The sequence below is a fragment of the Falco rusticolus genome, chromosome 1 (assembly GCF_015220075.1).
Source record: "Falco rusticolus isolate bFalRus1 chromosome 1, bFalRus1.pri, whole genome shotgun sequence".
Lineage (NCBI taxonomy): Eukaryota > Metazoa > Chordata > Aves > Falconiformes > Falconidae > Falco > Falco rusticolus.
The window spans coordinates 49,888,041-49,914,221 of record NC_051187.1 but is presented as its reverse complement, the minus strand read 5'-3'; the positions used below and the strand labels follow the sequence as shown (position 1 = coordinate 49,914,221).

The following is a 26,181-nucleotide window of genomic DNA, read 5'->3' as shown; positions in this document are numbered from 1 at the left end:
TGCACATTTACTGTATGGCTAATAGAAACTTTTCCCTCAACTTGCCTTTAGCAGGAGAAGCTGTTGCAAAGAAAACCATACATTTTAAATCAAAAAATTACTACAGGAAAATTATCCATAGGGCTCTGTGGGATTTATATGAACTTCAAACAAGTTTAGCCAAAATAAAAAGTACTTTTCATAAGCTTGTTCCAAAGTATTTAAACAAGCAAAATGTGTTGATTTATTTGACACAGCTTCAGAATTTAAAAGACTTTGGATTTGGATTTTAACATAATAATAGTTAAAAGAGATAACGCAGAGGGGTACTTCTTTCACAGAATCAATGTATCTCTGTGTGTGACTTCATGTACTGGAATTTCAACAGAAATATCTTATTTAATCAGAATATCCTTTGGATGGAATTCACATCAGATACTTCATAACAAGAAATTTTTTTTTTTAGAGGTTCTAGTAAAATATTCATAAAGTTTATGTATGCCATAGGAATTTTCTAACCCCCTCCAATATTTTCACTGTCTTCCAACATTTTCATATATTTTCTGAAATGCTTTTATAAATGGATAAACTGTCTTCCACTAGCAAGAACAGCAAGAAAACAGTAAGAAAAGTAAAGCTTTAGCCAAACTATTTATTGAACTGAAGATTCAAACAAGCAAGAGATTGTTTCTCATGGTTTAATTATAAGCACCATAATAGATTCTTTATTACATAGATTTCCTAAAGGCCTTCCATAAAATATTTTCTTCTTCCTCTAATTTAGAAAAATTATTATCTCTAACTTCTGAAAAAAAATAAATTGATAGATACGGAAAATATTTAAAACAGGTTTTGAAAAAAAGTCACAAGCACTATGTCTCATATAAATGGAGATTTTTGGCTCTGGTATGATTACCATTACTTGAAATGCATACTTGAAGACATGTAAATGTACTGTGATTTGCTCAACTTCACACTGCATTCATGCAAACAGCATCCTTGTTAAGGGTACTTATAATAATAAACCACGTTGGTGTGTTGAATCCTACAACAAAGCCTACAACTGTAGTAAATTATAAGAGTCAGTAAGGTTTTGAGTGCAGATACTACACAGGCTGATTTTTTCCTGTATTTACCGTAGCACTACATGGAGTTGCACAGAAGGGCCTACCTGAAATCCAAATACCAAAAAGGCTGAAAGGGAGAGAATGACCTTCCTTTTTGACCTCTTCAAAGGCTATGTAAAGGTTTGTTTGTCTTTTGACTCTCAGATAAATGATTATGCCATTTGTGTATATTCACACAGGAGCAGCTTAAAGAAAACAAAACACATCCAAATCTGCTAACTTTCTGCTGCAAGAATAAACTATGGCCAGAATTCTTGAACCAGGACAACCCCCCCTTATTTTAAAAAAACCCTTAGCTCTCAGAAGTTAAGCATGTATTTTCTGTGTTATTCAATTTTTTAAGTATCAAAAGCACCAAGCTAACACTTACTGTTCCACTGTCAACAACACCTAATACACCAGTGAAATTATCAATGTGAAGAAGTGCTAATCTCTTCCTGAAGAAAGGATTCAAAGTGGGCACTAGTTCATCCAGAGTGCACCAAACTGCTTGAAGCATGGCTTTTCCCTCCACTGTACTTACTACAGTTATAATTTTAAAGTTTCAGCTCATTTCCACTCTCCAACCCAAATTTCATGTTCTTTCCTTGTGATTTTGTGGAAACTTCAGTCCATAGCCTTTTTCACAATTTCCAATTTCTTTCATTAAGCACCTGAGCAAGACACACTAGAGAATATTGCAGCAATACTTGTTATTAAACCGCCTATTTCTGTTTACTTATATAATTCCTGTTTTTTTCAATTACATACTTTCACAATTTGCTAAAGTATTTATTTATATGCTACATGTTGAATAAAATTCTCCAGGTCAGCTAGGGAATCGTGAAGAGAATCATCTGTGTCTTGACTTCTGAGAAACTTTCGAAGGGTATCTAAAGCACTCAAAGCTTCATTTTTTGATGGTAAAGGCTGTTCAGCTCCCTGACATCGATCACCTTCATCCTCATCTTCATCACCAGCAAATGTCCCAGCTTCATCTGATGCGCTCTCTTTGGCACACATCCTTTCATTATTTGTGGGCATTTCATAAGTTAACAAGCCGTCATCTAGAGCCGCATAGTCCTCCAAAGATAAACCTTCTGGAAACTCCACTCCAGCTGCCTGTGCATGTGCAATCAAATCAAAATGGCTTTTAACCTCTGTGTCATTACCATTTGCCTTGGTTTTTAATTTGAATCCTGCTTCGGAGTAACTTTTTACTATAGTCTCTGGTGTTACTTCCTTCCAGCACAGGTACAACATCTCTATTGCATCAAGAAGAGACAGCATAAACTCTTTATTTCCTTCTACACAGTCAACAAATCTCTTGATAAGACAATGCCTGTATTTAACCTTCAGACTTCTGATAACCCCTCGTTTTGTAGTTACACATGAAGATGAGTCTGGAGGAGAGAACACTAATTTGACAGACTTCAGGTTCTTTACTTCTGTGTGAGCTGGGAGAGAATCAACCAGAATAACTACTTGTCTCTGCTGTGCTTGAAATCTGTGATCAAGTTTATGCATCCACTGTTCAAACAGTTCTGAAGTCATCCATGCCTTATCATTTGCTTCATAATCCACAGGTAACGCCTTCACATCTTTGAAAGGCTGTGGACATTTGTTTTTTCCTATAACAAGCAAAGGAAGTTTCTCAGAGCCATCCATATTTGTACCCACCGCTACGGTTATTCTCTCTTCACTTAGTTTACCTACAGAACAAGTTTCCCCTTTAAATGCAAACGTGTTATGTGGTAACATCTGATACAACAATCCAGTCTCCTGTATATAAAACACGTTTTTTGGCTGAAAATCATTTAAATAACCAGGAAGAACATTTTGGTACCAAGGAGTTGGAGCATCCACTGCAGTAGTAGCAGCCACTTCTACGGGCTGACCTCTGAACACTAAACCGTACCTCGACTTGAAACGGTCGAGCCAGCCATTGCTGCATTTAAAATCACTGTGTCCGAGCTTCTGGGCAAAATCGTTAGCCTTGAGGCGCAACATCGGACCGTTTACAGGCACATTCAAGCACTGAGCAATTCTGTACCACTTCATCAACGCCTCCTCCAGGTCGGTATAAAAAGCAGTCCTCAGCCTTTTTCTTTTAGGATCAAACCGTAGGGATTCAAAGGCTTCCAAAACTTTTTCTTTATTCTTCATAATTGAAGACAAGGAATTCTTCTTGATGCCATACTTGGCTGCGATGTCTGCCTTTTTCTCGCCGCTCTCCACAGCACTTATGATGTCGATTTTTTCCTCGATAGATATGCTTTTTTTCCTCCTCACAGCGGGGGCGGGCAGCGGGCTCCCCGCAGCCTCTGCCATGGCACCGAGCGCCGGCTCCAGGCGGCTCCCGCCCCAACGCTGCCGGCTGCCGGCGCCCCCGGTGCGGCGGCGGGTTTCCAAGCCGCCGATCTCAGGGGCACGGCACCTGGCAGGAGCCGCAGGGCCTCCCACCGCAGCGGGCACACACCCGCCGGCGCCACAGAGCTCAACCCTGCCGCCGCCTCGGCCGGGGCGCAGGCCCCGCCGCCAGCACCGAGCAGCGGGACCCCAGGCCCAGCCCAGGCCCTGAGGAGGGGACAGCCCGCCCGCTGAGGGTGGCCGCCACCGCAGTGACCGCTGTAACCCCGCCCCGCCTCTGGGCACCCCCCCCCCAGACCCGGGGCGCCCCTCCCGAGGCTTCCGCTGGGCGGCGGTAACACACAAGCGGCGGCAGGGCCGGGTAGGGGCGGGGATCGGTGGCCCCGGCTCTGGTTGCTATGGCAACGGCTCGGCGGGCCAGCGACCATAGACACGGTCGCTGCAGGCTAGAGAGGCCGCTTCCCGCCGCGCCTTCCCCGGCGAGGCCACCGTCAGCCGCCTTTCCGGCCAAGCGCTTCCGGCTCCTGCGGGTACCGGAGAAGGAAGAAAATCAAAGCTGGAGGGGGGGCAGCGCCGCTCCGCCCGCCTTCCTCCTTCCCCCCCTCCCTCCCTCCGTCCCGTCCCCCGTCAGCACGACGTCCCCGTGGCCGTAGCAGCGCCGCCGGCAGGTGAGGGCCGGGCCGTGGCCGGGGCGGGCTGTTGGGCCCCGGGGCCTGGGATGGGGCCGGCCCTGCCCGGTGCGGGGGTTGCAGCGGCGGGGCGGGGAGCGCCGCACCTCACCGGCCCCGCTCCGGCCTGTCCTGTGTGTTGCACCGCGGGAGCGGTCTCTGCTTCCTCGGTCTCCCGGTCAGGCTGGAGGTGTGGGCGGCAGGGCCTGTTGGCGGCGGGGGCGCAGCCCACAGCCCCTAGCGAGGCCCTCTAGGGGCTGTGGGCTGCCCCCCCGCCGCCAACAGGCCTTGAGCGGGTGCCCTTGCCTCCAGGGTCGGGAGCGAAGGCTTGGTGGAGGAAGAAAACTCGAGGTGCCGCATGAATTTCGTGCCCCTGGGACTTGGTTCCACACCCTGACAATTACTGTTTGAAGTGCTCCAGTTTGTCTGTTGCAGCTGGCTTCGCTGTTCTTAAAGACATGGAAATACTGTGGTGGTGTGTGACAAGCGGGTGTTGTGTTTGGTATTGTTTACAAACTAGAAGCAATTCTTCTAGTGGTGCTTGTAGGACATCCCTGATCTATCATTTTTCACTGAAACCCCCTCATAGCCTTTAATCTTGCATCCCCTGAACTGCATGTAGGTTCAGTGTCTAATATGTGCTTTTTATGCTTGGTGGAACTGGTAACGAGGAGTTCACACTTGCAGTCAGTGGCTTTGTTATGTAGGTGTTGATTCTGTAGAAAAAGATGACAAAAGGGCTCTTTTGCAGGGCTGGAGAAGGATGTTATTTGATCAGTGCAACTCCAAAACTAAATGGCTGTTTAAGTCATATATATGTTTATGTATATCTGTATGTACACACACAGAGATAGTTAAGACCGCAAGAAATAAGTAATACAGAAGAACATAGATTGGCAAAATTGGAAGCGGAGGCAGTATCTTGATCAACTGCTTCTTTCTGTTTTGGTAGAAGTTGAAACTGTAATGGGAGCCCATGCCTTAGCTAAGCTGGAGACAAGCAGAGCGTTAAAGCGTTTAGGGGCAGGCTGACCTGGAGTCGGGAGTACGGAAGTTCGTGACAGCAGCCCTGTTCTCCGGTCCTTATCTCCATCATGTCTTGATGCAAGTGGAGCAGCCAGTGAGTTTCAGCATGAAGAGGAGGATATGGTGTGATTGCAGCAGAAAGCGTTTAATGAAGTTCTTTAAATTCTTTTCAAAACGCAATTGATCTTGACAAGAATTAGTGATAGTGTTCTTAGAAACTGAAATTAAGAAAACGTGTTAAATCATTATTTTCCACCAGCACTTGCATTTCCTGCAGTATTACAAAAACTTTTATTGCTGATCTATGCAGTGGAGTAGTAAGACAACAATAAAAGTGTGTAATAGACTTTATTTGGACAGAAGATATCTTGCTTTTACCTTATTGGCAGTTAACTTCAGAGGAACTCTTAAATGAAGGAGCCAGTGCGTCCTGCTTAGAAAAGGAGATGTCATTGTTGAAAATCCCATGGTTCTCGTTTCTGAGACCACAAGTCATTTACTTATGTAACATAACTGTGTGAAGAATAAACCCCTTATTCAAACCGAATTTATTGTTGATGACATGTAATTCATATTTGCATGAATAAGCAAATATGAATTTGCCTTTTTTATGAGAAGTCCATAAAAGTGCTCTTATAACCACTGATTGTAATTGGCTTGATGTCTCTGAAGTCTTCATCCTAGAGGAAGTTTAGTATATTGATTTTAAGTTTTTGATTTGCTTTGCTTTGTACTTTGCCAGTTAAAGAAGTGCTATGTAAATCCCTAGGGCTTAAAAATTGTGTGGTTTTATTTATGGTGAGCAGAACTTAGCATATCAGATTACAACCTCAGTCATACTTTTAAGGTGGTTTAGTCACCGGGGGGGGGGGGGGGGGGGGGGGGGGGGGGGGGGGCGGCGGGGCGGGGGGGTGAAGCTTCTCAGTCTGTTTCTGTCCTGCTCTGGTGCGGTGTTTGAGTGGATTTGCAGAATTGATCTAGTGGTGAAAAAAATGTAAATCCAGAGGGGCAGGAGTGATGAGGGCAGGGGTGCAGGCTTATGAATTCGTGTCAGAATATGGATCAGGCATGTTTTTTCCAAGTAGAACATCTCTGAATTGTAATTGCAGCTGATGGTAATGAATGCCTTGGTACACTGAACAGTCACCTAGCATGTTCTAAAGTCATGGCTACTCAAAAAAATAAGTATGCAGAATTCATACCGTACTGAAGATTAGCAAGCTCTTATAAATAATGGCCCTTTCTCTTGACACTTGCAAGGGAAAATCGGGAAATACTGAGATAAAAAAAATCTATATGCATTTCTGCAATGGAACCCTAAATACAAGTAAAATATGTATGTAGATGCCATGTTTGTCACAATTTCACGTGAACATCTTAACTTCTGAATCCTCAAAACATGTAGAAAGTTTTCATCCTTACAGCCAGCATTTGATCCCCATTTTTTTAATACAGAAGCAGTCATCAAGGAATTCTGTAGTTAAACTAGAATGCGCAGTTAAACTTCTTACAAAAGCCACTTTGAATCTCCAGTTTTCCCCTTCTGATGTTTTAAAGTCAGTGTGATCCTGCAGAGCTACGTTGAAAGTGATGATGCTGCTCTCAGGAAAAGAATACTGAACGAAAAATTGGTGGGGGAAGGTTGTAACACACATGGTAAATTTAATCTGGATGTTAAAAATGAATTATTTGTCTTTATGCAGTGTCTTCTACATAGGTTTGTGAGGTGGTTCATACCTCTAGATAAGTTCATTAATAGCTCTTAAGGCTATCAAGAAAGTATTTTTGCTGTTTGCAGCATTTAATAGGTTTAAGCAGCATTACCATGGTGTGTAAGTTCGTACGTAAGGTACAAATGCTACTCTAGGATCACCAAGTAATGTGGTAAAACTGAGGTATGCATTGTCTTAATCAGGACTGCACTACGAGATGTATTCAGCTTCTTGTTTGACCAGCAGAGCAAAGAAATCGCACTTGTTCTTCTAGTCCATAGTGGAAATTTTTTATCCATTCAGAAAGCTGTTAAGCACGGAGGTAGTTTTCAATCACAAGCAGAGTTTGGACAGTACTGTGTGGGAAAACGGCACCTCTGCTGTACAGTCTTTCATATTGAAAAGAATTATAGAAAATTAAGAAAGATTTATGAAGAAGTTATATTTATTAATTACTTTGAAAGGAACTTTGTATTGGTTGGAGAAAAATCCAATTTCATTCAGTGATAGCCCTGAATGAATTGTTTTTCTGGAGAAAATCTCTTTTATTTTATGTGTTTGGCTTTCCAAAGTCAAGTCATAGGTTATTCAGTGTAATGTGATCTAGATGATTCAGTTTCTCAGCCTTTGTGTCCTTATTTTATTTCCTTTGTCATGTGAGCTGCTTACCTTATCAATTATTTGCTTTAGTTAAAATGTTTTATAGCTTAGGAAATTGAAATACAATATAAATATAAATTATCTTTTTGTGATTTTTCTTGATCTGGTATGTGACTGAACATGTATAAAATGGTGCAAGACTTAATGAACTGAAGTCATGTGTGATTATACTCAATAGTGACACACTCGGTTTAATTTTTAATGATCAGTTGTCTCCTCCTTGCAAACAAATGAGTGAATTGGTGTCGCTTGTAGTTGCCAGCTCTTTGAAATCAAATTTAGATAGTTTTCTTATTGAAGCTATATTAGGTATGTAACTTTCTTTCATGATCGCTGTATTCACAGACTTGATTTCTTGCGCACATGCTCAGTGTTACTGATTTCCTTTGGCTCTGTAGGTGAGAAATTTTTTTGAGAATAAAATGAAAGGGATTCTGTTTCTAGTTAGGCACAACATATTGAACAGCTTACTAGGTTCCAGTGGCTTAGCATCCGTATAAACTTGCAACGTTCAGACAAATCTCATGTCTTAACAGAATTGTGATCTTTGCAATGGTAGGATACAGTCAGTGTATTGTTGCAGGTGAAAGTAAGTATCAGCTGAAGAACCTTGTTTCACTTCTTGGGTTTTATGTTGCAAGCTTAGCTGTCTGTGTGGGGAAGGTTGTTTTGGCAGGGGAAGCTTGTGCTGGTCTGTATTCCTAGTCTTGGTTAGGTTTTGGAGAGCTAAAGACACGGTCGCTGTCAAAAGAGGGGAGTTTCTCTTTGCTTTAGCAGAACTCACGAAATAAACGTTTCTGAAAGCCTACTTCTGTTTCTGTAAGCTGCAACATCCAGCTTCTTTCACATCAATTAATGCATGCCAAACCTATTTTATTTTCAGGTATGTCAGAACACAGCAATGAATCCACAACACTTGATGAATCTCATCCAGCTGCAGAAGAGGTCCAGTCTGACTCTGAGGTGATTGGGTGATAGTTATATTAGTGTAAAATCAACCAATCCCAGCAACAGTTTCAGACTGCCAAAAATTCTGATATATGTAGCACAGTGAAGTTAGTATGGGTATATGAGTTTACAGATATTATCTGAATGGGTGGGGTTGGTTTTGAGACCCTATTAAGAACAATGCAATTAATTTGTAACAAAAGATTACTTCAGCCAGTAGTCTGTCTCTGTGCTGTGGTGCTTGTTTTGTAAATTGGATAGATTTAGGTGTGGCAGAGGTTCAATTGTTTAAATAATGCAGGAAGAAAGGGTTGATATTTAAAAGGCAGCAATCTTTGTGTAACCTCAGTATAACAAGGCATTCTATCTGCTGCTGGAGTGGTGAATCTCTTTTTTTTTTTTTTCTTTTTTTTCTTGGAAGCAGATACAGCTTGTACATTCTTTGTGGGAAAGTCTGTGACTTTTAAAAATTATGATCAAATTTTTAAGTTTCCAAATAATATTTAGCCAATTGGATGTGTCTGGGAGGCTGTTTCAGAAACATGAAAAGTGTTTCCCCAATTGTGAGTAAGAATGAAAAAAGATGATGCTGACTTTATCACTATCAGAGTTTCAGTGTCAGTGAAATTTTTTTAAACTTTTTATAAAAACAGAATAGCAATTTCACAAATACTTAGCATATCTCCAAAACTGAGATTTGTAAAGGGAGGTGTGTGAGGAAGACGGTGATTAAGCTACTAAAGGATGAACACTTACTCAAAATGTCCAGCTGAAACTTCATGATTTTCTGTAGTGCTTATGTCACTCATGCCTAATACATCGATACAAATTTAGGAACCTCTTTAGATTTACTTTAGGCTCTTCCTACATATGATAAATTTTCTTCTGAGGATTCAGTTTCTTTATATAGTTAGTTTAAATCAGCTGTGGGCTACACTTGCCAGAGGGACACTTGATTCGGCAATCATACTCGTGGTTTCAACAGAAATACTGTTGTGGTTTGGTGGTTTTGTTTTCTCTTGGATCAGTAAGCTTACTGTGACTGTGTGAGGTTGCAGGAACATGCATCCAGAGGTAAAGAGAAATGGCTGCTGGTTTTGGCAATAGCCTACAGTTTGAGTGAGTTTTTTTAGATACTGCACTGCTGAAGTAAGCTGATGCTATGGCTGAGAGCAGTCCTTCATTTTCGGTAGTTTCTAACTGCGTTACTACCCCTTGTGTTTCACGGGTGAAACCGTTGCAGCTGTCTAATGAACTGTTTTGGAGAACCAAAATTTGAGAGGAAAAATTACCCATCCTCTTTCTGGGCATAGGTCACCTTCTTTTAACCTGCAGCATTTCAGCGATCTTGTTTGGTGTACAAATGCATTGTTCTGGCCCAGGGAAGAGGTGGGGCAATGTGGAAAGCTGATGGGGGGAAGAGTTAGGGGTAAAGGGCAGAAAATAGGGCAAGAACTTGTTCTTGGCAGCAGTGCTAGATTAGACTGTTGGCTAAAATGCAGTCCGTGCCTTCTTGTTATGGCTGAGCCAAATAGCAGTTTATCCCGCTCATTTTTCAGCTGCTCGTTTCATGTCTTTGGTGCTTGTCTGACCTCACTGCAAACTGATTCAGCTCAGTGAAACTGGAAAATTGACGTGGTGAAAAGGTCTACTGCCAGGCTAGTGAGCTGATTGCGTTTACTCTGTGGCCGGGTGAGTGGTTGGGAAACAGAACACTGGAAAAGCAGAGTGGTGAAATGGCCTTCTTTCATCAATGGGAAGTGGTGCTTCCATTCAGGTGTAGCATGAAACTGAAGTTAGCAAGTCATTTTTTGCTTTCTCTGAACTTGATAAGTAGGTTTGACTCAAGTAGGAATACCTAAAAAAACGTGAATTGCTTCTAGGTTGTCTTAGATTTCCAAAGTTGTCCAGACAAGCTGATGAATCTTTGTTTTCTAATATATGTATTTATTAGAGACATGTATGTATATGCATGAGCATGTATATCTCTGAATAAATGCATAAACATGTATCAGTGTACAATGTTGGCAACATAATTTGAGATTCTTGATGAGAAGCACCTAAGCCCAATACTTGTTTTGCCTTTACTTAAATTTGGAGATGCAGTTTTGTTTGTGATCCCTGCCAAAGTGTTTCCCCTGATGGTGTGTGACTTCCCCTTGACACCGTGTTTTCTGATAATTTTCAGAAAGAGGAACAAAAATAGTTGTGTTAGCTTATGCTGACATTTCAGTATTGCAACATTCAGTCCTAGCAGGTAGCTGTGACAGACCAAGCATTTTGAAAAATACCTGACTTTACCATGTTAAGTAGAAGTGTAGTTGCTAGTTTTGGAGTTTAAGCAGATGTGAGATTTAGAGGAAGCTGAAGAAGCTTGAGCTATTGAAGAGGTTTCCTAAATGAAAATCTAATATGGCAGGTAACTAGAACATTTGATCTAATGGTGCTGTATAGCAGCTCCCTGTGAGGAGCAGGGACTTGGACTTTGATCCTTATGGGTCCCTTCCAATTGAAGATATTCTGTATTCTATGAAATGAAACTAATTACTTTATTAAAAGTTCTCATAAAATAAACGTAGAACTTTTGGTGTGCTTCAGTATTTTCATCGACTTAAAGGCTATGAGTTTTGAGTTGGTTCTGTTGTATAAGGGATGAACCCCCAAAAAGCTGTTCTGTGTTCTAGTTGGGTGTGAAGACTGGGCTGTACAGATTTTGATATGTTAGGCCAGTGTGAATATCTGGTATGTGAGCTGTTCCTTCCCAGTGCTGAAAGAAGGCACTTACTGGATCCTAAATGAGAGGGATTGATGGGGTAAGTTAGTGTGTTAAGTTCACTTTTTCTTGAATTTATAGCATGCTGGCTTTTTCTTAAATGATTTGAGATCTATTTTCTGTATATTTAGATTTTTTTCTGAAGCTGTGCCTAAATGTTTAGCTTCTGATTTTAGGGATGTGCTTCATAAAGCGCTATTTTTTGGAGCAGTAGCTTTCAATTCAGTTTTGCCAAGTCCGTTGTAGAGAAAGTGTTCATCCTCAAGAGGGGAAAATGTTTAACCTCAGACAGTATTTTATGCATGTGCATCCATGGATTGTAGTTCATATGTATGGTTCTTAAGAGTGGCTTGTCCATGGCCTTTTTCTTTCTCTTCTTTGTATGGGTAAAATCATTTATTCAGAACCTGATGGACTTCTGGTGGTGGTTTATGCTGCTAACTGAAGAAGCTGATTACATTTTCAGAAATGTAAATCAGATCTTGCAGATACCAAATAGTTTGAGTAGTGAGCTCTGCTTCAAAAGACCAGCAGAGGTGAAGTCTCAGTAATTTACAGTCTTTGGAAGCAGTTACGGTAACATAGCTTTGAAAGGGATCTGGGGTTAGAGGAGCATGTTCATTGGACCCCACAGACAGCGACTAGTTAGAAAAAAGCTTGGGAAGCTTCAAAGCTTGCTACGGAAATCAAGGTTACTGATGTAAATGAAATGGTGATAGGTCAAAGTGGGGGAAATGTTAGCCATGCGGTATGGCAGAAGATGTTGCCAATTAAGAATGATGCAGGTGATCCTAAGTACCAGTAAAATCTTTACCTGATATGGATATCCTGCAAAGGCTTCGTGTGTGGTTGGCAAAGCTGCTGGTACTTCAGCGTGAGTTCAGACTGGGCCTCTTCCTGCCCCTTGACTGAAAAGAGCTGGTTCAGTTTGCTGATTTAGGAGCTTTAAGGGAAGGAAGCACCTATTATGGAGTACCTGTTGGTGGTATACCATCAACGAGTCTTCCCAGTCTTGCACAGGTGCACGGGCTGGTTTGAAGACTGCATACCACTTTATGTAAGTAATTGAACAAGCACTGCTTCAATTTTCTGTTGGTTTTTCTACTGTTTATGCTTCAGTTGACTAACGAAGATGTCACAGAGTTAGGAGTAGCTTTTTGAGAGGGCCAAAATTCTCAGTTTCTCTTAGTTTCGGAGAGTGTTAGAGTGCCATTCCCTCTTCTGGTGCTTGTGAACAGTGTGCATTTCTTCAGGGTTGTGCCTTGGAACATTCTTTAAAGCAGTGGTTTCACAGCTGCTGCTACTGTTCACAATGCAGCTGCATTTTGAAACGAACTTTAATGCTTGAATTGCATTGGCGTTTTGAAATTTTTGTTCCTGCATTTCACTTCAGATTCACTGCTGGTGCCTGAAGAAGCATTGCAACCCACAGGTCAGCCAGAAGGTGGCACTGTTACGATAAAACAAGAAGCAAGTTACACTATTTTAAAGTTTGGAATTACTGCTTTTCTTTTTGTAACACGTGATTAAACTCATTGCACTTCTCTAATAGTTCTTGCTTATAATTGGCTAGTACAATTATTATTTTTTTAGCCAGGCTCACCTTTTTTTTGTAGTTTGAGATACATTAACTACTCTCAGGGTCAAGTGCGCATAGAAAATATTTGTCTGACCCTGCATGTCTCATTTGTGTCTGATGCTTCCCCGCCACCCATATCAATGGGTTAAACTTCAGTGGTTTTTTTCTCTTGAAGCTTTAAACTACATATATCTGAGCTGTGCTAGCATATTAATGTGATTTGGGTATGTGTTTAAATAAATGTATACAGAGCTGGTATATCAGAATATTACCAATAGGAGTTTGAAATAAACTGTTATGAAACCTATACATCAAACATTTTCATATAGATGACTCACTGGAAATTTAAGACAAATGCTAACCTGTTTCTTCTCATGCTATAGGAAGGTACAATGGCTCAAGAGTCTCCCAAAAATTCAGCAGCAGAAATTCCTGTGACTAGCAATGGACAGCTGGAAGATTCACATGAGCACGGCTTTAACAGGGTAAGAATTTTCTTTGCTGTCTAACAAGGTAACATTATCAGAAATGCAGAAGCTACAATGCAGTGCATAGCAGATTTCACTAGGCATAGTTGTCTAGTTTATGGAAAAATTCCTTTGAAGCTCATATAAATTAATTTTAAAGTTGACATTACATACTGTGATTCCACATTGCAATAACCTTTTGCAAATATTTCTGAACATGAAATAGCGTAAAGAATTGGGTGCTCTGTAGTGCACAATCAAGTGTATATGCTTCTAATTTCTTGTCTCTGATCCTTGATACTGATATTTAATCCTGCAGTTTTATTCATAAAACAGGACAACAAGCATTTTTAAAAGATGAGACTTAACAGATCCTGTGAATTCAGGCTACCAAATCCTAAATTTTTTGTGACAAAGTATCAGATTGTTCAAGGCAAGCTACTTACTTCTAAGGGGTGTTAAGTTTGGAGGCAACATGCCTAAAAGTAAATGAAGATGGTCACGTTCTGATTTGGAGTTGTAAACAGGAGAGAAGTAACTTGTGTTGAACTGAAAAATGACTTTGTATTGCAGTAAGGTATATAGATGACGGGTATCAGGATTCATCTTATTTGTTGTATGTTGAAAAAAATTATACTTCCATAGTCCTCTGTATGCAATTTTGAGTTTGTTCCCTTAACCTTCATATTTTACTGTCCTGTGTTTGGCTGTCCAGCAGGGGGTGCCGTAACACAGTTTATGGAACTTGGGTTCGGTTTTCTTTTATTTTTACTTCGCTTTTCAGTCTAGTTAATTGTCCACATTTATTTTATATTTGTTGAGACTTGGGTTCTAAGGTCCCATGCTGACTTGCAGTGCAGGATTATTTCTGAAAGAAATACTGATCAGAAATTTATTTTATTCTGCCCTAATAAAATGCTGATTAGAGGGGGGTGCCTTTACAAGTTTTAAAACAAATTAAATATGCATCCTGAATATTGGTGAAATAAGCATCTGTCTAGTTTTGTCTTCTGGTTTCAGCTTTAATGAAGAAACTTCTTCGAAGCTGATAAGTTAAAAAGTTAACTAAAAAAAATGAAGCAGAATATGTGCAGTAACTTTTTTGTATGAAAGGTATATTAGTAGTGGCAATTTTTTTTGAATGTTAAATAGTGTAAAATATTGGGTGCTCTGTAATGCACAATCAAGTGTATATGTTTCTAATTGTTGATTCTAAGCCGTGAGGATACTAGTTTTTGGTTCAGTGATTTTATTCATAAAACAGGAAAACAAGCATTTAAATATATATACTAAAAGTATAAACATGTATTATTATTAAAAATAAAAATGCTTTCTAAATGTGTATAAATATGTCTTTTACATATTAAAATATAAATTACATCGTGAAAACAACATCTGAGACCATTTGACTGTGATTGCAGAGTGGCTGTCTAGTGAGCATGGCTATAAAAAAGTATAAAACTTCATTAAATGGAAATGCATCCATATTAGAGCTCTTATTTAAAAAAAATACTGCACGTATTACTGGGGATTTTTTCTGCTTTTGTGAATGGGCCGAGATTTTTGTTTGGATTGTTTCTTTTTTTTAATAGCACTGCAATGAGGTAGGGCTTATGTTTGTTAAGATTTTTCATTCAACTAACATCTGCCAGTAATGTAATGTAAAAATTAGGACGATGTTTAATGAAAAAACCTAAATTTTGATAAAGATGTACCTGTGTTTAAGGGGAACAATCAAAATACATCTTGAAGTGGTAATGAATTTGGGTTCACCTAGAAGTAGAGAAACAGATTTACTATTTTTAAGCCCAGTGACCTTGATGCTGATGTGACTTGGCTGTTATCTGTTCCTTATGTAATAATGGCTTCTTCAGTATAGTGCATCCAATACTTATCTGCAACTTGCACTCTTGTTGACTGGGTCAGAGTCCTTTTCCAGTCTAAAATATTTCCATTTGCTATGGAAAGTTGAAATGTTAAGGCAGTTTTTGTCTATGGCCACATATAAAACTTGAAGTAGGTTTTTGCTGGCATGCTAATTATTTTGCTGGCTTGGAGTCAACTATATTTTGGAACTTCCACAAAAATGTATCAAATTTTCAGTGGAGTTGCAGAAAAATTTCTACCATGCAAGCATAGTTGGGTTTGCTGCTGTAATTACTTCCACAATGCTTATTCTGAGATCAATGAAGATGAAGTGCACTTCAATTATTTTTTTGAACTATCTTGTACAAGTTAACACCTGCATGTGTGACCTAAACTCAGAATATCTGATAATCGGGACTGCTTATAAACAAAACAAAGAAAACAAACTTCTTGGAATTAACATCTAGGTCTGTTTACCAATCTGTTAGTCTCAAATTCTAATATTTAACTTCTAGTCATCTTGCTTTGTGTTTGTTATTTCTAATACTTGATGTTATGCTCTTTACTTCCTTGCCAGGTAATTTTTTGTTTTAATCTCAAGCAATATGCATTGCACCACAAAATTTCTGTGCCAAGTTTTCAGGAGTCTTTTTTTTTTTTTTCCTATATATTTATGGAAATGGCAAGCCAAGTACTGATTTTTTTTAGGAGGTAACTTAAAGAGGCAAGAAACCGTTGCCGCTTTTAAGTTGTACTGTTACCACGGTGCTCGGTAAGAGTATGTATAAACACAGTAGAGTTTAGAGCACTCAAACTCCAAGATACTGATTTCAGTTCCACCTTCTTGGGAAGCTGGGGAACAAGGTTATTTTAGTTTCTTGGTTTGTTATTACTGCGATCAGGGAGCCATTCATCTAGACGTTGTACAGTTCGGATGTAAACAATAAGACATCGTTTCTTCTGTATTTTTTTATTTGGTCTTCTACAGCTATGTTGCCACAAACACTTGAGCAGCTTTGATTGTATATTTTTGATAGACTGAGTGAAGAGGTAGTTGTACAACCTTTACTTCAGGGTTCTTTAATTGCAAAATTAAGCTTTCCTCTAGATTCACATTCTGTTTTGGAGTTCCATCAGACCTCATCCATAAGCTGCTCACTCAGGCATGAAAATGCACATTTATTTTCCACCAAATGCAGTATTTTTATGTACTGAAGCATGAGAAGTATTTAATTTTCAAGGAGATGCTGTATAAATGTATTTACCTGGACATGGCAAGTAGGGTTGCTCTTTCTTTGAAGAAATATGCCGACAATTTTGCAGTTTATCAGACAGCATAGATTGCCATAATGTTGTTTGAGAAGGAAGCATATTAATTCCAGTCTTGTGGGAATGTGGTATAGCACTACTTGATGCATCTTCTTGTTCCTTACGTTCAAGAAAAAGAATCAAAAGCATTATTTATAAGGTAACTTAAATAAGTGTTTGCCTTACTGTAAAGTCTCATTCAGAAATACACTGCTACATTCTAATTCTGCCTTGTCTGTAATAATAAGAGATGCCTGTGGAATTCTGACAAGTTTTGTCCTGCCCTATGATGGATGGAAACTTTTTTAACTAAAAAGGCTGTAGCTTCAGTCATCATTGGATGAAATGTCTGATGTCCTTTCATTATGAAAAAGCTTGACCCAGAGCTTTGCAGCTCATGAAGCTCTATTGGAACTCACTTAAGCTTTAAAAACTTGATATCTAGAACTGTTTGCCAATGTTTGGATGTTTTGTTAGTCTGTGTTAATAACAGAGGGCTTAAGCATTTCCTAACCAAACATGTTTTTCTTAATACTTCGTACAAGAAAACTCAACATTCAAAAGTGTCTTGCTGGTTTATATTCTTCGCTGTTTATTTCACTTATCCCTGACTTCCAGAACACGTTTTTTTTCCCATGCTGTTACAATTATGTGATCAGAATAGAGTGTTTAATGTCACTGAGGGGATTGGGAGCTGAGGACTCAGGGAAGGAGTGAGGACTAATTTAGTAACATGCCATATAGTATAAAAGCTGCATAGGAATAAATTTAATTAAAATACTGGTCTGCCTGTAAAGGTATTCAGGCAGCTGTAAGCTATTTGTAATGTTTAAACTGTTGTACAAAATCTATATGAAGTTCTTAATCAGTCTGAGTCTCTGAAATTGTTCCGAGTGTTTCCTTCCATTTTCAGTATGAACTCTCCTCTCCTGGCATTTTATACTCTTATGGGGACAAAACCATTATTAAGTATGTGTATACAATACACACTGTATTTGCAACACACTGTTGCAAAAGATAAATTAACTTTGTTATGAGTCTTCAATTTATCTTACTAGAATTATAAAATAAGCTCTGGGATCTGATGAATCTGAGTGCGTGTGTTCAGCATCTTGTTCTATAATTTTATGGCCAGACTGCACAAACAGATAAAGTAAATTCTTTTTTGTCATTTGCCTCCTGAAAAAAAACCACCAGCCTTGTCACTCACATTCTATATGAAACATCTGACCTCATCTCGTAGGTTTTGCTATGTTGACTGGCATAGTTAGATTTTACTCTGGGCAATATTTTAATTAATGTTGACTGATTTAAAATCTATTTCTATGTTAGTTCATTTTTAAGAGATGAAACACAGACAACCAGTCTTTGTTGCCAAGTGGTCTGCTTCATACAGTCTTAAAAATCAAAAGCATGAATGTTAATGATGACAGTAGACAGGAGACTCATTTAAAACTGGGTTGTAGTATGACATTAGGTAAGCCAAAAGGGATGTAGTAGAAGAGTGAGTCTTCCGAGTGAGGAGCAGCGCATTGGAGAATAGAAGAAATGTCAGTCCACGTTGCTTGCCACTTCAGCATAGATTAAAGCCTTCCCCTCTCCTCCCGCTTAATTTTATGCTTGAATTTATATTGATGTGAGGATCTAGTGGCTTAATTCATGGAAAAAAAAGAAGAAGAAAATGCTGGATACGTACAGGGAGCCCCACTTGCACATGAGTTAGGGTAAGAATTTAAGGTTCAGAGGCAGTTATCTTACTGGATCAATGTTATGTCTATCTACATAGCGTTTTGTTTCACGGGACCTGTAATCTTTACAACTTTAAACTGTGAACTTTACAGTAAGATGTGGTGCAGATTTTTCCTGAAGGCAGCTTGGGTAGTTTTATTTAAAATATCATCCATTGTTAAAACATAAATGAGTGTATGATTGTTCCCAGTTTAGTTGCTCTACTTTTGATGGACTCCTTGAACTAGCTAGTGATGTGGGGGTTTTAAAATAGCTTACTCAAGGTAGTAAGTACAGGTAAAACGGTATGTCTTGAACTTGCTGTTTGTACTAAGCAAAAAATAACGCTTAGTCATGCATTAATAATGGACTGATATAACTAAGAAATTAAACAATGTTGTTTGCTTGCTTATTCCTTAGTTTTTACTAGTTTTCTCCAAAGTAAGCAAGTCTTGACTAGGCTGGTTCTTGCTGGTGGAGGAACACTGCAGTTTGGTATCTTTCCCCGCTTCGTTTTACGTTGTTGCAGATAGCATGGATGAGAAGTATCTTTTTGGAAATAGCCTTGTAATTCAGCCAACATTCCTTCACGAGCATGCATTCTGCGCAACTGCTTCGCTGTGTCTACTGTCTCAACAGGATTGATATGTCAAAAATTCATGTGGTTCATCTAAGATGTTGTGTATAATAAACTGATTAATATCTCTGCTAGTCACTTAAATAAGGCTAACCTTACTAAAATACCTATAGTTTAATATGGTGAATTGAACTAATCAAAATGGCATTTTAAACAAGGGGTTAAAGTGGTTTAAATGCTTAACACAACGAGGTTTGCACTGTCTTGACCTGTTTAAGTTAGGGCAGCTGTTCTGTGGATGTATATTTCACACTTTCGCTTCTTTGAGTCTTTAACATGTTAAATGGCTGAGAATGGGGTAGGTGATCTAACCTTTTGACTTCTTGGAAGGCCTCTTCCGAGTTGCAGTGGGTTTTTGCCTCTAGCTCTGGGTCTCCGTGAGCTTAAAATGTTAAAATACTTCTGCTAGATAGGAAGTGCATAAATATGCGATGGTTTTCAGCCTCATACAATTGAAAATTCTGAATGAAGAATCTTTTTTTTTTTTTTTTTTTCTTTTTGGGATGGCGATCCCTTAACAGACCTGTGGTTTTGCAATGTATCAGTAAATTTTGATGAATTTTAAAAACTTGATTACCTTTTTATGAAGAAGGGGAAAAATCACTTATGAGTTTGAAAGCAGATCTTCTGGTCATCAAAATCTTCCTCTTAGCTAGAAGAGCAATATGTAGACAAAATACAATCACCTTATTGTGGTAGGGGAATCTGTCCTCACTTCTGTGTTGTAACAGCAAATCTACACTTGGTGTGAACAAAAAAGAAAGATATTTGTACTACCTTCTTAACACTAGAATCTTAAGTACTATCATACCTTCCCTTAAATATGAAGTTTTGTGCATGTCTTTTCTTACTCTAAGGCAGTTTACAAATTACCCTTCTTTGTAAATGATTGAAAAGATACATTACTTTGTCAGAATGATTACAGATTTCTGTGTAGGTTTTTTGTTTATGCTTGTGTAAAAACAACAAAAAAAAGGCAAGCATAGTCAGTTGCAAGAATGACATGTTAAAAGTTTAAAAATTGAAGTTTACATGCAGAAGTGCATCTCCACAGAGCAGTAATTTGCATGTTTATAAACAACAAAAAGGTAGTATTTTAATGATCACTGACTTTATTATGACAACTCTGGTCACATATCAAGAAATGATAAATCTTCCTTGTAAATTCTTATGCAAGGATATCTCTTTTCAGCAGAGTCTGTTACAGCTGGTTAATATAAGTGTTTAAAAACTGGGTTTAATACAGTTCTTTACAATGAACTTTGCCTTTTTGCCAATGAATAGATATCTTTGAACAAATAGGTGTTTGTGTATATATACATATATATATATTCATGTAAAATATCCTGATGTGTATATATGCACAATTTTAGCTCTTAATTTTCATGATCCAAATATCAGGGTTTTATTTGAGAAGGATGTGTTGTAATATTTGGATTTATTTAACTCTGGAGCTTGTTTAGCTTCAAATTAGAATTAAGTGGAATGTACAGAAGTAGTACAGTTACTTAAGTTTAGATATAAACTTTTGTCTTTACAAAGCAGATGTTCTGCATTTTAACCTTAAATACAGATGATTGCTTAGATTCCTATTGCGAACATGCTTAAGCAGGTTAGCTGTCTACATTTGTTTGGCTACAGAGTTAGGTATTTCTGAAAACTATACAACGTGCCAAGGTGCCTTCAGGAAAAAAAATTATGCCATGTCCTTTTCGTTAAATCAGTGCATATTTGCAATCTGGTTATCCTTTTTCAAGTCTCTGCTTTTTGAGCTCCTAGTGACTTGCTACATTTTGAGTTAACTGGACTCTTAGCTAAACTAAGTTGAAACAAAGGCTTTCCAGCATACAACCAAGTGGGAGTACTGAAACGAAAGCACCAGTTTTAAGTCAGTTGTGAAGACTGAAAACAGTATGTATCCAACATTGTGAGAACAGGTTCTGCATGTGACTTCATGCTATTTATTTTTCCCATTTTTGGTGGTGTAATGCTTCAGATAAACGAATATAGCATAATCTATTACTAAATAGCCAGTTCATTGAGTGAAAGTATAGCTGTACAAATTGGTTACTCTGATTGCAGTAACACCCAGGATTTTCCATGTCAGCAGGATTTCTGGGTTTGCTGGAATTCATCAGTTTGTAGCTCTTCCTTTTTTCTTCCTCCCAGGAGTTTGTCTTCAACTAAAGACAACTAACTAAAGCTGTGGGGACGTGATCCAAAGCCAGTTCTTGACAGATCTGAGTCTATAGGCAGTATCATTCTTATGCTCGAGCTTGCTTCTGGTTTGTGGATGGAGTGACTACAGTAATATGTCAAACATGGATTAGATTTTAAAGGTTGTGCTTTCTTTGTAATTAGAAGCATTGCCTATATCATAAATAGTTACTGCACATGTGCAGACACTGACATTTTAAAACTATGTATAGTTTGTTTTCTGCAAATTTCACTGTTGCTCCTCTATACTACTTCATCTCTTCTGCCTCTGTTTGGAAGCAAAGGGGATGCAAAAGGGTACCTGACTCCAGAAACTGCTAATTTTCCAATTTCTTGATGCTTAGTTTGTTGCAAGCGTATTTACCTTTTTGCTTTCACTTCCAGAGTAGCTTTTCACTCAATTTTAGTTTTAGAAATTGGTGGGTTTAAATTGCTTTGAATATCTGAATTTTTCTTAAAGCCCTAGGTATATTCCATAACACCAGAGGCTTTAACTTCAGTTAGATGGCTGGAAATACAGTCCAGGAGACCTTTTTGAGTTATTTGTAGAGGTCGGCAAGATAGCAAAAATGGGCAGTAGGATGGTATGTGAATTACGGCCTGTGAATTCATAGTTCAGTGATAGGCCTGCACTGGGTTTCGGTGAAGAATTCAGTTGCCTGAAAGTTGGTTGTAGTAGTCAGTTTAGCTCTCGAAAGTTAAACAAGGTGATCTCAGGCAATTTTAAATCAATGAATTTCAAAAGCAAGCAGAAGGAAATGGGAACTTTGTGCTGTGAGCACTCCTTATGTAGAGTGGCTGCTCGGAAGGAAGCTGTTGAAGAGATGCCTTTCTGGATGCTTCTCCCATGTCAAACATTTAAGAGTTTACAAGTCCTATTTCTAGAAACTGAGGATGCTGCGAATTTTAAAGCTATTTCTTACATAGAGTGATTTATTATTATTTTAAAATCTTTAACATTAAGGTAGTTGTTTCTGCATTTTTGGCTTGTAAAATATTGTCTGCTTTTAGTCTTAGATCATTCTGTACTCCTATTGGTTTTTAACTGGAGACATTATTAAACTGATACGGTTGTTTGGACCAGCTTCAGACCACGTAACATGATGTTCTGGGCAACGTTTTTAGTAACTGCTGCTCTAAGAGATGGCATTCTAGTTGTTCAGCAATACAAAAAACCCCTCTGCAATAAATACACAGGCTATATTTACAGTGTTTCTCACTTATTTATGTTTTATTTGTGCATCATAGTAGAATGCTGTGACACCAGCAAAGATGTTCTAGGGTAAAAGCAGAATTGCCAGTCTGAGAGCTGCTGAAATTGCATGGTAATATTTTTTTGAGCCACTTTTATCTATCTTTAAACCTTAACTTCCAATTTTTATTGAAATATTTCCAAGGACTTGAAACGTTCATTACCTGTTGGACTTGGACTTTCTGAAACCAAAATAACATCTCATGGCTTTGACAGCACCAAAGAGGGAGTCGTTGAGGCAGGACCATTTCCAGGTAAAAGTAACTGCTTTTTTGTCTTCATTTCTTAGTTTAAAATCTTTAGGCATATTTTCGTGTGGTCAGAAATACAAAGCTCTGTAGCTGCTTTGAGCATTTGGGTGTAAATTTACACATTGAGGTGTGTGTTAGTAACAACCTTTTTGTCTTCTTTGGGAGCTGGTTTGTTAAAATAGAGAATATGTGCGATGCTCGTAGGACTAGTAGAAACTACTTGGTGTTAAATTAGTCTGCATTTACAGGAGGGGAAGTCCTTGAGCACCTTGAAATGGTGTCAGACTGAAGAATTTTACTATTACATTGCCCTGAACTTTTCTTTAAATGGTGCAGGTATTGTTCTGATTTGAAACATAACTGGAGAGTTATTTCTTGATACACAGTTCACTTACCTGGAGCAGACTGAGTGGAATTGATCTTTGGTCCTAAGACTTGTCTCTTTTTTTTTTTTTTTTTGTTATAGTGAATATATTACTTTAATGTATTGCTGTTAGGAGTAATAATGCTTTGGGTCTCTCTCACCAGGTGCTACCTAACAAAAAAATGCTGGTTCTCATGTTTTCACAGCACAGTGTTGTGATTGTTTATAGCAGAAGGATTTTAGTTAGTATTTCATTCACTATGCAAGTACTAATATATGTTTTAGAGAATCTAAGCTAGTATTAAACAATGAGAAGTAGAGAGTGATAAACAAGCCAGTAATGTCAGTGTTTGCCATCTATCTAAAAATGAGTGCCACAATATAGTGTGTGAAAATGATATTTTAAGGAATTATGGAATTATGTAGCTTTTACTGAATTTGAAAGGTTTGAAATGATATCAAATAAGCAGCTGTGAAAATAAGTATCTTTGTAGTCATAGATTTAATTTACATTTCGCTTCATTTCCTGTTTGGTAAAATTCTGTGCTTATGCAAACAGTGATTGACAAACTGTACTTTACATAAATTACAAAGTGAATGTTGTGGTTTCTTTAAGTCTTTGAAATTAGCAAAATATCTAGCTAAAAACTGGGCAGATGGCAAACTGCTCACCATTCTTGCCCTTCTGTATTAGCAGGATAACTGTTGCACCTGTTAGGTGCATTAGTCTGTAAGGGGAAAAGTGTCTTAAGATGGGTTTCAGGCTATACTAACAAATTTTTGAAATACAAATGTTCTGTAGAAAGTTATGTACACAAATGCTGAGCCTTGCACATGGAATTTTTAACACTTTAGATATTACAGGTTTTCCTCCGAGGATATTTTCTTCAGATTTTTCCTACTGCTGTAGCCAAATCGGAGAGAGAGAGAGAACTGGCAGAAACTAAGGCTTGTTATGAAACTATGGACAGAAGAATGATTGCCCTATTTCTAAAAAATTTCTGTTTGAGTGTCCTTATTACAGCTGCATTTTTGAACGCAGAGTAGATGATACTGGAGGGGAAGGGCTTTTAGGATTTGGGGGATGTTGAAAGATGAAGCATGTATAAGGCTGCATTAATACTCTGTTAAATGATAAGAATTTTTTTAACTGCTTGTCTTGGCTCGCTTGCTAAAGTGATTCAGTCTTTAGGCCTTTAGCAGGATCTTGCAGTCAAACTTTTATGGCTGGATGAATCCAGTTGCAGCTCTTTTGCAGCATAGCACTACAGAAGGGCACAGCAATGAGCTGTCTTTCAGTCGTGTCTTCTCTGTGCAATTGGATCCAAATCATTGTATTCATGTACCTCTTGTTAGTACTGCTCTGTAGTATGTTTAGAAGGTAAAAGCCAATTGTTGATTCAGTTACATTGAGTGATATTTTTGGTGTTACTGATAACTACATTTTGTTGAAACTGCTAAAATTTAGTTTTGATATACTTTCTCCCCAGCACACTGCAAGCCCTGAAGTATCGCAGAATTTCTCAGCAATAGCAATAAAAACTTCCCCCCCAATGTGATGGTTACTCGTCACCACAGAGGAAAACCTAATTTGTTTGGAGTTTAAATCCTGAAAACTTCGTAAGAATGCCACTTCACATTTATGTGTTATGAAAGAGTAGCAAAGCTCTGAAAAGCATAATCCTGAAACAGATTAGAGAACACACGTGGTAGAGGTCATTTGAAGTTGGGTTTGTTTTTTTTAAAGAGAACAAGCAAGTGCTGTAAAATCTTTCTTTTTGGGAAGGAGATTACATACCTTAACAGCTCATGGCTCGTATGATCTTCAGGATAGCTTATTGCTGTGTGTTTACACAGACTTAGGAGCAGATGTTAATCAAATACATCTGAAATTGGCACAGATTGCAGTTTACTTCACCGCTTAATGCTGTGAGTACCATTTAGTGACAGTGCAGAGTGAATTCTACCTAGACCTCAAAAAGGTGGTTTCAGCTGTGGAAGCTGTATATAATAACAATCTTTCATGGAATTTTCTGTTGATAGTGTATACATTACTAATGAAGTTGTTAGTTGTATTTTGATTACTCTTTTAAGAAAAGATGTTTGGCATCATGACCTAGAGAAAAAGATGAAATCATGAAAACTTGGAGTAGTTCACTTGAACAGCTGCACCTCTTAAAAAGCGTTTCCATCAGAAATTCCAGCAACTTCTCTGTGAATGCTTCTATTTAGTGTGTTGCTGAAGTAAATGTTTCTTTGTTTTGTAAAAAAACCTCTATCTGTGTAAAAGTGCACATTGCCTTCTAGGGGAAGATGATAGATGTTCATGGTTAAATATGTCCCGTTTTCAGGTTCCTCAGCATCACCCAAATCATCTATTATATCTCCTAGCAATGCAGCAGCTAGCAGACTGGCTGGACAAGGTTGTGATTTAATTATTCCCACAGGTATCGCAGCACTGAATGGATAACGCCCTCGTCTCTGCTGACACTACTAACTCTTCCATGTCTCTAATAATTTGAGTTGCTGTTAGTTGGAAATAAGACTTCTGGGCTTTTTTGGTGGCTCTCATTTCTGGCTTTTAACAGTTCACAAAGTAACCTCTGCTTTCCTCTCTGTATGCTGCTTTTTGCTCTATAAAATTTAAAAATAATTACCAAATGTTAATAATAACAAACAGTAGCTAAAATGGGAGTAACCAAAATTTTTAATTTGGGTTAAAGCTGGAACTTTTGGCTTTTTTTGCCAAAATAATCACATACTCCAGTAGAATAGAGTATGAGGTGGCTATTAGGAATTCACAACACCCAAACTAGGCTTTGCCACTTGACTCATTTTGCACCTACAGGCAAATTACTTAACATCTTTGTCTGTTTCCTCCTATATAAAAGGAGAAAACCTATTCAGTTACCTCATAAGGGTGTTGAAGGGATTCATTACTTGATGTTTGCACAGCATTTTCAAGACTTAAAGAACATAGTAGAGCTTTATGCTAAAGGAGTATCTTCAGGCATCTGTATAGACTTTTTTCCAAACCCTTATTTGCATAAATAACCTGGCAAGGCTAAGGTGACTGAGTAGCACTAGGGGTTAGAGGCAGCAGTAGTCAAAATTGTACATAAATAAAAAGCAATGTTAAAACGTGGTAGTGCTTTGCAGTACTTACTGTTTAGGACACTAGGAAATATTTTTGCAAAATGAAAACTTAAAATTCACATGATATCCCATACTAGCTTGAAAATGCTAAGTATTGGCAATTAACGCATGGTG

General features: G+C 38.4%; 2 protein-coding genes across 7 annotated transcripts in view; one reads left to right on the top strand and one right to left on the bottom strand.

Moving 5' to 3' along the window:
* Positions 1-818: 818 nt before the first annotated feature.
* On the bottom strand, positions 819-3,699 carry TIGD4 (tigger transposable element derived 4). The gene has a single exon (XM_037378617.1). It carries the CDS (start codon positions 3,414-3,416, stop codon positions 1,878-1,880), a length of 1,539 nt encoding a protein of 512 aa, XP_037234514.1. The 5' UTR covers positions 3,417-3,699; the 3' UTR covers positions 819-1,877.
* Positions 3,700-3,944: 245 nt separating this feature from the next.
* ARFIP1 (ADP ribosylation factor interacting protein 1) overlaps positions 3,945-26,181 on the top strand; it is a 44,276-nt gene continuing 22,039 nt past the window's right edge. For 2 of the 6 annotated variants that reach the window (XM_037378569.1, XM_037378580.1), the window contains exons 1-4: positions 8,377-8,484; positions 13,205-13,306; positions 22,442-22,550; positions 25,263-25,358. In XM_037378569.1, the coding sequence (XP_037234466.1) occupies positions 8,377-8,484; positions 13,205-13,306; positions 22,442-22,550; positions 25,263-25,358 (415 nt within the window). Of the gene's footprint in view, positions 4,124-8,376; positions 8,485-13,204; positions 13,307-22,441; positions 22,551-25,262; positions 25,359-26,181 lie in introns of those variants that run through there. The other 4 variants (XM_037378575.1, XM_037378601.1, XM_037378570.1 and 1 more) reach the window with 4 other exon arrangements.

What these genes read in the sequence shown, in the direction of transcription:
- TIGD4 (XM_037378617.1), bottom strand. Translation starts at nt 3,416, where the DNA reads ATGGCAGAGGCTGCGGGGAGCCCGCTGCCCGCCCCCGCTGTGAGGAGG.